Here is a 16,958-nt window from a genome sequence, read left to right on the forward strand (position 1 = left end):
ATGAATCAATGAATGAATGAAGAGGCATTTCTAAAGCGCATGGCTACCCGGAGGCATCCCAGCGATAGTAGCAGTGCAGCTTCAACTTCGGGCAGTATTGGGGAAAAAGATAATTTTTTAACTGCTTTCGAAAAGAAGGTCAGGTAATTTGGCTCAAGGCGGATACCAAGTGGCAAAAGATTCCACTGTTTAGCGGCATTGTACGGGAAGTGACACCCTCCGCTTCTTGCTTTTCTTATTTTTGGGACTACCGCCAATTGTTTACTATCTGACCTTAAAGACCTGTTAGAGCGATAGGGTTGAATAATGGAGCCTTTGCCTGAGAGTGCTTTGTGTGTAATACACAAAGCCTTGAACTGGATTCTCTCTTGAATTGACAACCAAGGAAGAGATGCAAACGCAGACTTAGCTGAAAGGCGCTTGGAAGTATTCGTGAGCAGACGAGCTGCACAGTTTTGCACTATCTGCAATTTTCTGGTGGTGGTAAGTGGGGGCTCCCAGGTATAGAGCATTAGATAGTCAAGGCCTGACAGGATCAACGCTCGGACCAGCTATCTTCTAGCAGAAAAGGGTAGCAAGGGAAGGATCTTTCTTGGCATTCTTAAAATCCCATAACAGCAGGCTGAAACCTTACGTGCTTGCTCTTTAAAATCAAGATTGCAGTCTAGCCATACACCCAGACTCTTAATTTGATATTTTGGGGAAGGTGGTGTCCCCAGACAGCTAGGCCAAAATGAGCCTATGCTCAGCGTAGTAGAGCTACCCAGTAGCATCAGCTCAGTCTTAGCTCCATTGAGTTTTAAACAAGAGCTGTCCATCCAACTCGACACCTTTTCAAGGAACAAGGATAACCCCGAACCCGAGTCATCCAGTTGATTGAGCTATACCACCAACTGGGTATCATCAGCGTAGGTGATGATCTGAATGCAAAAGATAGCTCCAACAAAAATTTTTTTCATCGAGCACTCCTGCCTTCCTAAATCTTTGAATTAACAGATGATGGTTCACCATATCGAAGGCTGCGCTGAGATCTAACAAAATAAGAGCATTGTAGCCCCTACCGTCCAGAATTTTTCTTAATTCTTCCACCACTGTCAGGAGTGCAGTTTCTGTGCCTTGCTGTAGTCTGAACCCAGTCTGTGAGGGGTGAAGACGATTATTATTTTCAAGAAAGGTTGAGAGAGTGCTCTAACTATTGCCTGTTTCTATTGGGAGGGCACTAATCCCGTTACCAATGAAGCATTTATCACATTTAAAATTACTGGGGATAAAGTCTCAGAAATAAAGTTTAAAATGTTAACTAAGAAACCCCTTGAAGGGAGGTCAAACTCAAAAGGGGAAATGGCCTTCAACAGGCAATCTTTATATTGGGCTGTCCAGTCAGGAGGAAATAAAGTTTGTGAAACCGTCGCCAGAGGAAAGGTGAAGGATCAAGGAAATAAATAAATCCACGCGACATAAGGCTGGGTCCTTTATTTTTGTTCACGTATATCTGGCTTTGGAGTGCGGCCCCAGCCCTAATATCCTCCAACTCCCACCTTGTTTGTATACACATGGAGCTGAGATACAACCACTTTGCTTAAAACCTTACAGTCAGTGCTTAGCATTGATAATGGATAGTATGAGTTTCTCTGAAAGGCATCTTGATAAGGTTTCAGCAAATAGATCATAAGAGGTTCTCTGGTTGTGCAGGGAAGTGTACCAATCAATTTCATGGCAATGTACATTACAATTTCATAGCCAGTTTGAGAGCTAACATGTCAACATAAATTAAGAAGAAATCTACCGGAAGTCCATTACGTCTGGGCTTCTCCTTTCCCACAGTCGTGATTGCATACTGGATCTTCAAAACTGTCACAGGGGTCTCTTGAGCTTCCACCTGTGTTGGCAACAGTATTTCTGTTGTGGTTGTATGGAGTATTCTCAAAACTCATCTTGCAATTCATCCTGTTCCCCATACAATTTTGAGTAATAAACTGAAACAACGTAATGTATCTCTTCTTGAGCATACACTACCACTTCTTCCCCGTTTCAGATCCTCATAATTGGTGACCCCTCGAGATCCGGCTACATTAGCCACGCTAGTAACCTCCTAGTCTTTAAGAGAAGACCAGAATACAACAATTCTAACCACGTTTCCTCCTTTTATATTCCTTGTATGCACAAGTCTCAGTTTTTATAGAAACTAAACTTAACCTTCCCCAGGGGAAGCTATTTGATCTGAACATATCCTTTTCTAACTCCTTTACCCATGTTTCAATACCTTCAATCATGGATTACATATTTAATCATAAAAGTTTCCATTTTTTAAAGTATTTCCGGACAGAAATCTTCATACAAAATATTCCCCTTCTATTTTGTGATGTAAGATTGTACCATGTAAACCAAACTATAAATTCCAATCGGCTTGGGGCAAAACCTTTATCTAACCTATCCTGCCAAGAAAAACTAAAAATATTTTTTAAGGAGTTCTAGAAGCTGCATCATGCTTTTCAGGGTCAGTTGGCTAACTAATTTGTTTCTGTTTCATGCAAGGGTCCGTGCATACTGCTCTACTTTTCTTCAGAGTATATTCACTATTTTCTTTCATTTTCCTGTAGGTAGGGAATTTTTATTTTCATTTACACACGACTATTAATGGGAAAACACTGTAAAATGCCTCAACTTCCAGCCTTTTATGACCCACCATGCAGTGCAGTAGGAAGTTTTCAAATAGGAAAGAAAAGGAGAACTCATCACCAACATATTTGGATGAGAATTCTCCTCTTTAACCACCACAGGAGCTTGTTCTGAAGAAGAGGAAACCATGTATTCTTCCACCTACATGGTAGATACCAGCTCCCGTATCAGCAGATAGTGCCAACTACCCACGCCCAGAGGCAGGTCCACATCAAGGTATCTTGATCTTCCAACCCATCCTCGATCAAGTAGGTGCTCTCAAACTCCTCATCAAGATACAGATTCCCTTAGGTACAGTTTGAAGTGGTCGACACAGGGATCTCACTAGTGGACAATGAACTGATGATCAGAGACACCAGGAACGTCAAAAGTTTCAAACCAAACCTCACCTGCTTCTGGCGGCCTGCTTATTATTACACGAAGTGACTCCAGAGTCTGCCGCCTCTCTCAGCTGGCCATGAACGGCCCAAGAGAGGAAACTGACTATGAAGTCAACCAATGGTAAGTAATTTGCGGACTCGTGGCCATTTTAATGTTCTTTTGGTGTTGCAAGAAACAATAGATTGCTGCAAGAGACAGCGCATCTGCTGTCTTAGTCGAGATCCAACCACCTTATTTCAATCAGTAAAAGAAAGTGGTCATTCACATACCTGAACTTAAAAACCTTGAGTTACTTGAAACTTACCTATACTATCTGAGACCTATAAATGAAGAGAAATGTATACCTAAAATTCAGGTAACTAATTCTTCTGGTCTGGTTTAAACTTTTTTTGGGGGAGAGGAGTTGGCCTAACGGCTAGGGCGCTCGACCTCGGACCTGGGGATCTGGGTTTGAGTCTCGGTAACGACGCCAAAACCTCCTGTGATTCTGGGCAAATCACTTAATCTCCCCGTGCCTAAAATGAAAGTGTGTCCTCATGTAACGTAACTGGAAAATATGTAAAGCACTCTGATAACTGATTCGGTTCGGGTCTAGTTCGCGCTATATAAAACTCTGCAAAAAAAAAAAATAATACTTTTGCAAACAAAATAAAAATGACCCTCCTTTGAGAGCACATCTGCCCTCTGTAATTGGGGGATTGGAGGTCAAGAAACAGTAACGCACTTGAGGCTGTTTTGCTTGAAAACAATGCAATCTAGAAAACTATTTATTCGTCCCACATTACAGGCACACTATGTAAGAAAATGTAAAGAGACTCTGGATTTAGGTCTGAGGCGCTATTCACAGGACCTATCTATCTACTAGTTGCCTCTTGCATCCTGTTAACTTGGAAGTTAACAAGATAAACTGTAATGTTTCCCCCAAACTATAGGAGAGGATCAAGTCTCAAATATTGCACTAATGAAGCTATTTGTAAGTTAAATATTTTTTATTTTATTTTATTTTATCTTTGTATGGCTACTGGCTGAAACAGTTAATGCATTTGAATTTGAATAGATAGATATGCCAAGGTGGAGGGTGGATACCAATATGGCACTTAAGGCCAGGGGATCTGCCACAACACACCTCCACAGTGAATAAGGTGTAAAAGGTGGCCACCAGAAGGGTAGGATGATGGGAAAACAAAATGATGAGGTATACAGCCCTCTAGATAAACAAGGGACTAGAACTGATACCACTGCAAGGTATTGACCGATGGGGTATGAAAGGAATCTCCTAATTTGGAGATATTTGAGGCCCCAAAGACTGATGCCCTTCACTTAGCCATGGGCCCACATAAGTATTTTAATGCTTAAGAATTGCAGATTTTAGCAGTGCTTTTGATCTCATTGACCATTCAATCCTGTGGCCAACTTTGCTTAGCCTTGGTGCATCCAAAATAATTATTTGTTTCCTTGCGAGGCATTATAAGATGTTATCAAGTGAGGTGCGATATGGGCAGCACAGTGAATGCCCACCAAATTTTGGCGTGAAACGAGGCATTCCCCAGGGCTGTGTTCTTGCCCCACTCCTCTTCTCACTGTTTATTAATGAGGTGGACAAAGTTTTGCATCTGATTCAAGCTGATGTTCCACAAATCTCTGGTAGGGCTATACCAGTGCTGCTATACGAGGACAATGCTGTATTGCTTTCTAGCACACTGGTAGGCTTACAGCAATTAATTGACAGTCTTAGGGATTTTATCAATTTAAGGAAACTTATAATCAACAAAACCAAGACATACTATGGTATGTGGGCCTAAACTAAAGAAATGTAAAACTGTAGATATTGTTAAGACTTTTTTCTACCTGGGTGTAACTTTCAGGTAGTGGAAATTGGTCACATGAATTAACTAATATTCGATCCAAGATGGAAAAGAGTGCATACTCTGTTTTTAGATTTGTGTCAAAATTAGGCAATTGCCCAGTTAAGGAAATGATAGCAATTTAAAAGGCTAGATCCGTTGCCATTGCCTAATATGGTGCGGGGTGTGGGGCTACAATTGCAGTCAGGTAGTGCAGCGCGAAGAAAATTCCTTTTTAAAACGGCTTTTAAGTTTACCTTCTTCGGCATCTACTGAATTAATGCATCACGAAGCAGGATTACAGTCCCTAGCTGACTTGGTTGATCTGCGACCGTTGCTGTTATGGAGGTCAATTTGGGCCAACCATGAAACTAATTTGACCAAATCTTGGATTATGGACTGTTTATTTCTAGCTAAAAAAAATGGTATTCCCTGGTTAAGATACATCAGTGACACTTATAGCAAACTGTTCAATTTATCAATTCATTTGAACTCTGCGCAGGTATTACCTTACAGGTAATTATGGATTACTTTCTAAAACTCAAAAAAGAAACTCATATGAGATTAGCAGGGATACAATTAACTTTTATATTCTATCAATCAATGGAATCTAGGATGGGATTTCAAAATTGTTTGACTCAGGTGACAAAGTCAACACATCGCTTTGTATTGACTAGCCTCAGACTAGGAATAGTACATCATCTAGTTGCTTTCCCTGTAATGAAATTATGCCCCCTAGATTCTACCCCCTGCCCATGTGACGGGCTGTCTAAGCAAACCACAGTTCACGTTATACTTTTTTGTCATTTGTACTTGTATTTTAGGCGCTATTATCTAAAACTATTATTTTTATATCGAAACGTGAGATCGCACACAGCTGCACTGAAATTACTAGTTGACCTTAATGATCGTATCTTTTAATGTGGCGTCATTCATCTTGAAACCTATTAATGTAAGAAAAAGCATTGTTCTCTGACAAATAATCATTATGTATTTGAGGAGTGTCCTATGTAATTTGCTGCTAAATCCATTTTTAAACGTTTGTTTTTATAATTGTATATTTTTAACATTTGTAATTGCTTTTATGGTTTGCGCATACCGTTTAAAGCTTACATTGAATTGAATTGAATTGAATTGAATACTTAAGAATCTGATATGCCTAGCATAAGAGTGAGGAATCCCAAATAATAGACTGCGCCTGACTGAAGCACAGAGTTTTCAACAAATGGTCTTCAAGGCAGTCTCCATGACTTATAAAACACTAACTAATAAGACCACGTAAGACCTAGGAAAAGTGAGGACCAATTAAGTGACACATTTTGGAGAATTGGAAGACTCATGCTGGGAGGAAGCCCTGCAGTGCACACAAGTAGTTGCTATCCGAGCAGGTTTTTGATTAAAACAGGGAAAAATGTATAAGGTCTAAAACTCCCAAAGTAGTCTTGGGAGAATGGGGAAAACAGTATGATTTCCACCTGAGGAGATGTGATTAGACGAGAGATTTTTCTACATATGTTATGGCTTTGCCCCCGAATGATGAACTAGTGAGATAAAACCATTAATACTTGTATGATATAATGGGAGTCACACGAATACCACAGTCATACTTGCAATATTGATAATAGGGGGTGTCACTCTCTCAAATAACAACACAAAGTTTTATAGCCTAGGTCTAATGATAACTGGACATAGCCAGATGTTAGGGTAGTCTAGAGATTCCGACCCTGGCACATTGGCCACCTAGAGTATCAGGCTGCCTTAAGAAATACAAAAACAAATTAGGGACTCTGAATGGAATACTGCAGAAGTAATGAGGTTATACTGAAATTATATTAAGGATTAATATTAACTGAGAAAAGACGCTGCCCCTCCCCCATTATATTTGCTCCCAAATACGAAGACACGATGATATGGGTTTCAGTCATCAATTTATGCCTGTAATAGCTATATTAGTTGGGTAGAGAGATACAGTTGACCACATTTTGGTATTTTCTTTTGCGTATTGTTAATTATTATCTGAAATTAAAATATTTTTAAAAAACAGCTCTTCATTTTCAGTCGGGTTATGAGCTGGGAACAGCACCAAAAGAAGCCTCATCAAGATTGCTGATGGCTCCTATTCACTCCTTGATGAAGAGAACTCATGCCTACCCTAATCCTACCCTACTATTATTAATGGGGGTGTCGGCAGCATCGGATGCAGTTGGTCATGATAGGATACATGATTATTTTAGGACACGGTCATGAAATGGCATTGTCATATCTCCTGAACCAATTTAGACTCTCGACCTTAAAGAGCACCCCTACCTTTCATTGTGCTACAAGGCTTTGTTTGTGCTCTCTTTCTTTTTAACCTGCTAGGTAAACATCTGTTGACGCAGTCTCTTTTTACAAATACGCAGGTTACATGAAGTTATAAGTGAAAATTGAGTACCCAGACAGCCTTTTAATCCTCACCACATGCAGAAGAGAAATATAAACATGAATGAAAAACCTGAAACTAGAACTCAATTCCTAGAAAACAGAATTCTTTGATTTTTTTCTCTAACCAAAACTGCAAAATTACCTTCCAGTTGCGTTGCACACCACAGCAGAGGCCACACGTATCATTCATTTTACCGGTCGCAAATGGCCCGATTCACAGAATCGGGCCATTTGCGACCAGTAAAATGCCTTTTGTTATGTATGAATTCCAATTTGCGATTCAGTAACATGTTACCAGATAGTAATTTGGAATTGCGAATACATTCCGATTTGGTATTAGGAATAGGCGTGTAGAGGGCGTCCCTTACTAATATCTGAATTGCAGCGGTTATTAGGAATGTTTTGCGACTGAAATGCGGTTGTAAAACATTCACATTTTACCTCCTACTTCAAGTAGGTGGTAACCCATTCACAAACAGGAAGGGGTACCCAATGGACCCATGCCCCTTTGTGAATGTTCGTAAACATATTTTTTTAGGAGCAGGCAGTGGTACCACAGACCACTGCCTATTCCTCGAAAATGAAAAGAAAAAAAGTTTATTTTTCTTTTTTTAAATGCAACCCATTTTCCTTACGGGCTGCAATATATAAAAAAAACGGATTGCTTTATTTAAAAGAAATCAGAGACATAGTGGTCTGCTGACCCCAGCAGGCCACCATCCCTGTGATTTTAGTGATTACTAATGAGTCGTAAATTACGACCTGCCTCATTAATGTCGATTTGTGACCCATTAGGAATAGCTAAGTGAAACTCATGGAGTTTCATACATTCAAATAGTAATTAGCTAATTGCAATTCACAGAAAATCGCAATTAGGTAATCACTATTTGAAATGATACTTGTGGCCCAAAAGGAGGATCCCACCCAAAACCACCTTTTTAGCTAAATCTCTGGGTGTTATTCTGGACTACAAACTAAACTTTGACACTCACCTAAGGACGGTAGCAGTAACCATCTCAACATTAAGCACAACCTCAAGCATTCCCTTACAAGACATTCCCTAAAGATAGTTAACCTATTCACGGTCATGCGCAGATCAAATACAATAATGTGATTCACCAAGGCTTCCCCAGGACCCAACTTCTTACATTAAAACAGCCCTGAACTCAAGTGTCAGTCTCATCTTTACTATGAGATCACTAGACTGGCTGTCCCTAGAGATATGATGCACATACATGAGTGGCTGCATCACTTACAAGGCACTTTTCATGGGTAACCCAAAGTAAATAAAATAAAAAATAAAAAGTACTTTTGAAATAAACTGTGCATAATGAGTGCATTGCAGGAGGGACTAAAGCCCTACAGGGGAGTGTTCTCTATGTTTCGACCTTCCTCAGATCAACGAAACTTCCACCATGTAACCAAACCCACTATCTTCAGTAATGGCCATAAAAGCTGCAGCTTTCTGTCAACTTAAGTACTTAACATGTAATAAATCACCATAATGCACTAAGTAGGACACAATTTCTTTTTGTCGATGGCTCTCTTTATTTATCAATAATCGTTGTCATTTCTGTGATTTAAAAAAAGCAAAAATCTGCATCTAATTACTTTCTCATCTCTTATTCAGTTATCAAGTAACAACTGTATGACTTAGTTTTATCGACCTGAATTACATTTTGGGTTAATTTAAAACCAGAAAAAAAGTATACGTTAAGTGATTGTCCTTTTTATAACTTTATTTATTGATTTGTCACAAATCTAGAACTCTATCTAAAAACATACGACACATTACGTACATCGTAAGCCTCGACAAGAGCACATCTATTTGTGCCGCCAACAACTTTCACCAGTGGAATAGTCAATGTGTCATTTAGTGATGTGGTATCTTCAATGCCCCATAAAAATAAATCAAACAACGTGTTCACGAGATCTGAGCAATAAAAGCTGTTCAGTCTGCCCCATCCCTATAAAGATCAAAATCTTCAAGAGGGGGAACTTCAATTTGTAAATCTCAAAATCACACCTTCACCTATTCCAGGTGATATCAGAAACAGCAATCTCCGGGTCAGTTGCTACGTCATCATACTAATATCCGTATTAATGGTCAAGGGACGGTTCTTTCTAATTGTAGCAGTAATCTTTAATGTGATGTGGCGGGGTCAACCCTTTACACTATCTACTTCTCTATTAATTGTTCTTCTCAAGGCTGACCTTCAAACAGCAACTCAAAATTACATTGTAATGCACTGCTGAGACGAGGAAGAGAGTTCCACTGTTGCTTTTCCACAAACTATATTTGAAATTAAAATATTGGGTATTCAGTTTTACATATATTGTAAAACGAATGTGTAGGTTTCCTTTCTGCCCACAGTTGTGTACTTTTGGAAAATGGGTGTACAACACCACAGATGCGTTTAGTCATGGGTGAATGGTAATTCTCTGACTTGAAATTACTTGTTACATTATAAAAATATTATTTTGATAAACAGCCTTCACCATTAGAAGATAAACATGAATTAAAGTTGTTTTTAAAACAAAATTGTTACGTGCACTTTTACTAATGACAGCTCCCACAAAAATGTATTTGTGCGTCATATGAACTAGCTATGTACATTAGGTCTACTCCTGCTAAAGCACAATTTCATTAAAATGCTTCTATTTTACATTGCAGGAACAAGCACAGGCCATCTGCAAAGTCCTCGCAGCAGCTTTCGATGCAGTGTTAACATCAGAAAAGTCTTGACTTGTTTTCCAGATGCCTTTTTACCCCACGGATATTATTGAATATGTTCTCTTGTTCAGAATTCATGCTTTACACAAATGAACATTTCATGACAAATAGCATGCAATGTGTGAGCAAGGGGCGTGTACAAATAGAAAGAATCACAAAAGAATCGTTGAAATGCTCGCATAAATGGTACTGATCATGTTTAGGACACGAAGGACATGCTCACCAACTAAATAAATGAATTAATGTAATATGGTACTTTTTCCACCTCGCATGCACCGATTTCGCACATTGTGGATGCTGCCTTTTGATATTTTTGTAAAACCTATTCAAGCTAAGGACATTGTGAAGGTTAACCGTGAACATTTGAGTGGGTTTGTATTGTTTTTGTTCGATTCTATTGGTTCAGTGACGAAGATAACGTTGCCACTTACCCAGCCTGATGAATCATAAGCAAGCTCTGTGTTGTGCAATACCCGCTGTCAGCGTATGCGTGTAGGGGAGGCCTGCCTTTCATACCAAAATATCCTTCTATCATAATGCATAATGTACGGTTCGGTTATCTGGTACTTAATAAAGTGACCTTTCCTTTCATAAATAAATGTTTGTACAAAGGTTACCAAAACGCATTTTGCACATTTATCTCACACTCGTATGGCCTCATTTTGTACTGTGTAATAAAAAAATGTAAAGGATAAAAATGAGTTATTAAACATTTTTCCCCAGAAAACTGTCTAGTGGTTACTTAAGGTACAGGCCGTTAAAAGCTCCTGTTTTCATGTGACATGAGCTTTTGCATGGGCATATACAGTTTCAGAGCCTTTCATTTGTCTGCCCTCCTTGTGTATTGCAACACGGTTTTTGTTAGTAGAATTCCGACTTTGTGTCTTGTGCAGGAGATTGTTGTTGCACATTGTACCACAAGAGACGCAGCGGAAGAAAAAAACGATTTTCATTTCAAATGGAAAATATTCTCTTGTAACAGTAGAAAATAATATGCTCTTCACAAGGGTGAGTGCTTAAGGTAACGGAGAGAAATGTAGATTCGGTCTTATGTTTAGGTGCCCGAGTACACTGTAGTAACACAAGGGGGCATAATATCAAGGGATTTATCTCTGTTTTTTTGGCTTTAAAAGCCAAGAAAGCGGAGATAAAATTATCTCCCTATTACCTAGCTGTCGCTAACACCAGTTAGCGACAGCTAGTAGGAGATAGCGACCATGTTGGGCCCCGCTTTGCATGTCAGAGAAATTTATCACTAATGACATGCAAAGTGGGCGTGCCAAGATGTTAGCGACTGGAAACAGTCGCTAACATCGCTATCTCCTATTACCAACTTTTGGAGATATTCGCGCTAAGCGCGAATATCTCTAAAAGCTAACACCTGCACTGAGCAGTTCTTAGCCATGTTATCCAATGGGTTGTGGATAACATGGCTAAGAGCATTCGCTCGGTAATGCATGAATATCGTGGACTTTTCAGCAATATTCATGCATTTCGGCCGATTTTTATCGCTTAGGAGATAAACCTTGATAATATCAAGGCTCCTAAGCGATAAAAATCGTCGCTACACGGCGATAAAATTATAGCCGCTAAGCCAACATAGCGATAATTATCGCTAGTTGTTGGTGATATGCCCCAAGGTTCTTGGTATGTCATCGTTTGTTACCACATAGTATGGCTTTGACCCTAAATATTAAGGGGATTATTTACAAGAAATTGGCATAGGGCAGCGCCTCGAGGCTTCTTGCTGCGCTGCCCTACGCCAATTTTAAAGGGAAGGAATGCACCGTATTTACAAGATACAGTGCATTCCTGTCTTTTCAGCAAGCGCTTGCGCACATTATGTAAACTATGCACCAACGGAGGCACCCTTGCACCATGGTGCAAGGGTGTCTGCGTTGTTGGCAGGATTATTCTTCCTGCACAGAAACAATCCTGAAAGGTGTTTTGACACATTCCCAGATATATGTCATGTTGTAAATCTGGGAATGTGTCAAAATCTATGGGCGTTGCGTGGGAATACCCACTGCAATGCCCATGGAACGCCTCTGACTCAGAGTAAGGCAAGGCAGCAACTGGCGCTGCTGTGCCTTACTTCATATCTATGAGGCCATGAAAAGGAATGCATAGTGGCTTTGCATAAATATTATTTACAACAAGGGGTGGTGAGGGACAGAGTCTCTGAATTAAGCAGAATACTCTCACCCAGTCAAGAGATCAGGGCTAGATCCAACACAGTTTTTTAGCTCACTGCACCATCCCAGTTTCAGAACCTGGCTGTATGCAAATTAGTCTGTTCCTGTCCCAGTGCATGATGGGAACAGGGCAAACCAAACTACAAAAGCCAATTCTTACACTGGGAAGGAAACAAGCTTCCGGGGACCGGTTTCTGGCATTACAGCCGTCTTCGGCCCGGCTTGCTTGAATCCTGATGGTGCAATGAGCAAGGGACTCATGTCTGAGTATACCCTTCCACGCTTAGGGTGGACAAAATTATTTACAACAAGGGGTGGTGAGGGACAGAGTCTCTGAATTAAGCAGAATACTCTCACCCAGTCAAGAGATCAGGGCTAGATCCAACACCGTTTTTTAGCTCACTGCACCATCCCAGTTTCAGAACCTGGCTGTATGCAAATTAGTCTGTTCCTGTCCCAGTGCATGATGGGAACAGGGCAAACCAAACTACAAAAGCCAATTCTTACACTGGGAAGGAAACAAGCGTCCGGGGACCGGTTTCTGGCATTACAGCCGTCTTCGGCCCGGCTTGCTTGAATCCTGATGGTGCAATGAGCAAGGGACTCATGTCTGAGTATACCCTTCCACGCTTAGGGTGGACAAAATTATTTACAACAAGGAGTGGTGAGGGACAGAGTCTCTGAATTAAGCAGAATACTCTCACCCAGTCAAGAGATCAGGGCTAGATCCAACACCGTTTTTTAGCTCACTGCACCATCCCAGTTTCAGAACCTGGCTGTATGCAAATTAGTCTGTTCCTGTCCCAGTGCATGATGGGAACAGGGCAAACCAAACTACAAAAGCCAATTCTTACACTGGGAAGGAAACAAGCTTCCGGGGACCGGTTTCTGGCATTACAGCCGTCTTCGGCCCGGCTTGCTTGAATCCTGATGGTGCAATGAGCAAGGGACTCATGTCTGAGTATACCCTTCCACGCTTAGGGTGGACAAAATTACGGTGATGGATCAAGCCCTGATCTGTTGACTGGGTAGGAGTGTTCTGCATTAATTCGGAATACTCTGTCCATCACCACCCCCTTTACTGTATCGTTTTGGCCACCATAAGCGTGGTAGGGTATACTCGGATGCTAGTCCCTTGCTCACTGCACCATCAGGATTCAAGCAAGCCGGGCCGAAGACGGCTGTAATGCCAGAAACCGGTCCCCGGAAGCTTGTTTCCTTTCCAGTGAAAGAATTGGCTTGGTAGTTTGGTCTGCCCTGTTCCCATGATGCACTGGGCCAGGGACAGACTAATTTGCATATAGCCAGGTTCTGAACTGGGATGGTGCAGTGAGCTAAAAAACGGTGATGGATCAAGCCCTGATCTGTTGACTGGGTAGGAGTGTTCTGCATTAATTCGGAATACTCTGTCCATCACCACCCCCTTTACTGTATCTTAGTGGCTTTGCATGGCTTTGCATGACCTTGTAGATAGGAGTGTGCACACTGCGCCTCCAGAGCGACACAAAAGTGACACTCCAGCAGCGCAAATGTGCCACAAGGGACTTGTAAATAAGCTCCTCACGTTTGATTTTTTTTTCTGGTCTGTTCTTCGGATTATTTAAGGAAGATGTTTTTTCTCTTAGGACGTGAGGCCTGGAAGAGATATTGCAGGCTTCACCATCTAATGTTACTTAACTTCTGTCACATTCTTTCTGGTGGACACTATCTACCTGCAGATTCCTCACCCTTGCATATCCCTCAGGTGCCAGACTGGTACAGAAACATTTGCAATAGCTCTTAGGTGCTGGTAGTGTCCACATGCTCCATTACGAGGGGAACAGGGGCTTGAGGACCTCATCTGGGCCATAGAGTGCCAGAACCAGTGCCCTGACATCAGTTCAACTGTTTTTTCCAAAACTTCTGAAGCATTATCAAAACGTCTCTGGGGCTTATTCATAAGCCCCTTGCACCCTACATCACTTTTCCCCATGTTAAAAGTGGTGCACCAGTGGCACAAGGGGCTTGTAAATTAAGCCTCTGACAGTCAAGTAGTAGTGCAATACAATACTAACTTCTCATCTTTTTAGGAAAGGTTTCTCTAGAATGAGGAGAAAATGTAAGCTTGAAATCTGCATGTAGTTAGAGAGTATCCACCAGAAATATTTGCAAAGATAAGTAACTTTCTTCTGATGAATACTTCTGTCTGCAGATTTCCCACATTTTAATAGGCTCCCAAGCAATACTACCCTTGGGTGATAGGATTGGAGAACTAAATCAGAACATCGTAAAGAATATACCAGGCAAAGTGACTATTTCACCTCCCTTCCGAATCCAAGCAGTAGTGCTTGGCAAAAGAATGAAGAGAAGACAACATAGCCACCTTGCAGATATCAGCAACTGCAAAATCTATCCAGGGCACAGCTGTCACGACCGTGAGCTCTGTGTGGGGAAGGGAGAGGGGTCTGCCACCACTGCAGATCTTTTGCAGTTCCCTTTGATTTATGGACCAGATCGGAGAGATTTCCCCACTGCTGCACACACTGGTACTTCAGGTCCCACTGTAGAGCCTCCATTATGCCAGCAGCCTCACACTCCGTCTCACCAAAATCCAGGATAGAGGCTGTAACATCTAAATCATAGACTGAAAATCCTGGACCCGCCGTTCTAGGGGTTAGTCCTGAAGCTGCACTGTTTCCAGAATGGCTCAGATGAAAGGAAGCTTCTGGGCGCGAGTCATGTGTGACTTCAGCAGGTTGATATTGAACCCCTGTGAATTCAGAAAGTCAGTCGTAGTCTGAAGGTGGGTGACGACTGCCTGGGGCAATCCCGTCTTCAGTAGCCTGTCATAAAGGTAGGGTAAGACTGGAACACTTGAACATAACCTTTTCCAACACCTGAGGGATACGGATAAGGCCAAAGGTGAGCACAGCAAACTGAGAGTGAGCGTGGCCTACCTTGAACCGCAGGTAACATCTGTGAGCCAGCAGAATGGGTATGTGATAATATCCTGCAAGTCCAACGCTACCATCCAGTCTCCAGGGTACAGGGTAGATGGGACCTGCACCAATGTTAGCATTTTGAATTTCTCCTTTTTAGGTCTCGGCTAGCGTAAGACTGCGCACATTCGCAGTCTCGCTGATAAGACTTAATGACAGAGTGAGTTTCACTAGCAAGGTTAAGCCCCGCCCCTCTTTTCCATTGGTTGGCATCACCGTTCATGCTAAACGGTGGCCAGCCATTGGAAAAGAGGTGTTAGTGACGTATTTCTTTCTCTTTTAGCCCCGTCCTTTTCAGACTGAGTTCCTTGACTTCCTTCTGCTGTAAAACATTTGTTATCTTTATGGGCCCTGCCCCATAAAGATTAGAAACCTTTTACAGCAGAAGGAAGTCGGGGGAAGAGAAAAGTCTATGTCAGACAACCGCTTGGGTTCAGTGACTGGACTGCTAGAAGCTATTTGTTGTCGACAGTATTGTACATTTATAAAGCGCTTACTACCCCTGGTGAGGAGCGTTCTATTGACGGGCAGAATGCATAAGGTTCACAACGAGGCCAGACTCCAGGTAAGAAACAGATTACTCGACTATTTGAACACAAGAACTCAGGTTTCCATCCCGACCCGATTAATTTGAGTGTTTTGAGATTATAACGTATACTGTAAGCAGGGTAATTTGCTCGTGGAGAAAAGCAGAATTGTAAAATGTTATTTCATGCGGAACGTGTGCGGTCACGCATAAATAAATGAACATATTCCGCAAGCCTTATTAAAGCTTTTTAGAAACTAGGAGGCAAGTATTAGCCACGCCGCCCCCGCCGCCACCAGTCCTCACTATGGCTAGACGAGTTGATCTGCTTGGGGAGGGTTGAAGGGTGGCACGATTAAGGCTTACGTCAGCACGCACCATCCCTCAAGCTCTGCCCATCTCTGCGTTGAGAGTGAGTGACGAGCGGAGAAGGCCACGGGACTGCCCTGGGAAAAGTAGAGGGTCACCAGTCGCAGTGGTCCAGCGCCACCATGTCCGGGCGCTCTGGCAGAGCCGAGACACATAGCCGGGCCAAAGATGACGTTAAGAAAGTGATGGCGGCCATCGGGAAGGTGCGCAAATGGCAAGACTGGAGGGAAGGAGCTGGTGGTTGCCAGCTTTTCCCAGCCTATGGGTAGTGCCTAGGCTGCCGTTTTACAGTCAGTGTGGCCGCCTTTTCCCTATGACTTAGAGCAGCTATGGCCAATTATGGCACTATTTATCTCTGATGGAGTGTTCTTGTAGCCAATGGCAGTTTCGGTGGTATCTGACGAATCATGTGTGCTTCGTTGCCTTACCGTATCCTCCCCGTCGGCGTAGTCATTCACAGCAGCTGCCATATTAAAATCAGTCAATGCCTCTTGATTCTGAACTTAGAAGTAAGAAGAGTTATGAAAGCATATTAGTTTGCCTGACAAGGTTATGGCTGTTGAAAGGAGATGGTCCATATTTCACACAACACAACTCTAAACAGGCGATTGTAACAAATGCCCAGTTCATTTTATTTTCTTTAACGTTCTCTTTTTGAGGGGGTAGCTTTATACAGCACGAACTTGACCCAAAGGTATTGGGGTGCTTTACATGAGCACCAGTTACATTACACAAGGACACATTCATTTTTTAGGACTCTCTAGTACTTTCTACTCACTATGTACTACTCACTCTCTACTACTCAATCTGCAAAAACAGCCTAACCTT

At 41.8% G+C, this 16,958-nt stretch overlaps 1 protein-coding gene across 2 annotated transcripts in view; it reads left to right on the forward strand.

Moving 5' to 3' along the window:
• The window catches only part of ITGB1BP1 (integrin subunit beta 1 binding protein 1), a 381,224-nt gene extending 370,435 nt beyond the window's left edge, over window positions 1-10,789 (forward strand). For both annotated transcript variants that reach the window (XM_078647826.1, XM_078647827.1), the window contains one exon: window positions 10,003-10,789. In XM_078647826.1, the coding sequence (XP_078503952.1) occupies window positions 10,003-10,074 (72 nt within the window). In that variant the 3' untranslated portion in view covers window positions 10,075-10,789. The remainder of the gene's footprint in view (window positions 1-10,002) is intronic.
• Window positions 10,790-16,958: the final 6,169 nt, after the last annotated feature.

The sequence above is a fragment of the Lissotriton helveticus genome, chromosome 6 (genome assembly GCF_964261635.1).
Source record: "Lissotriton helveticus chromosome 6, aLisHel1.1, whole genome shotgun sequence".
Classification (NCBI taxonomy): domain Eukaryota; kingdom Metazoa; phylum Chordata; class Amphibia; order Caudata; family Salamandridae; genus Lissotriton; species Lissotriton helveticus.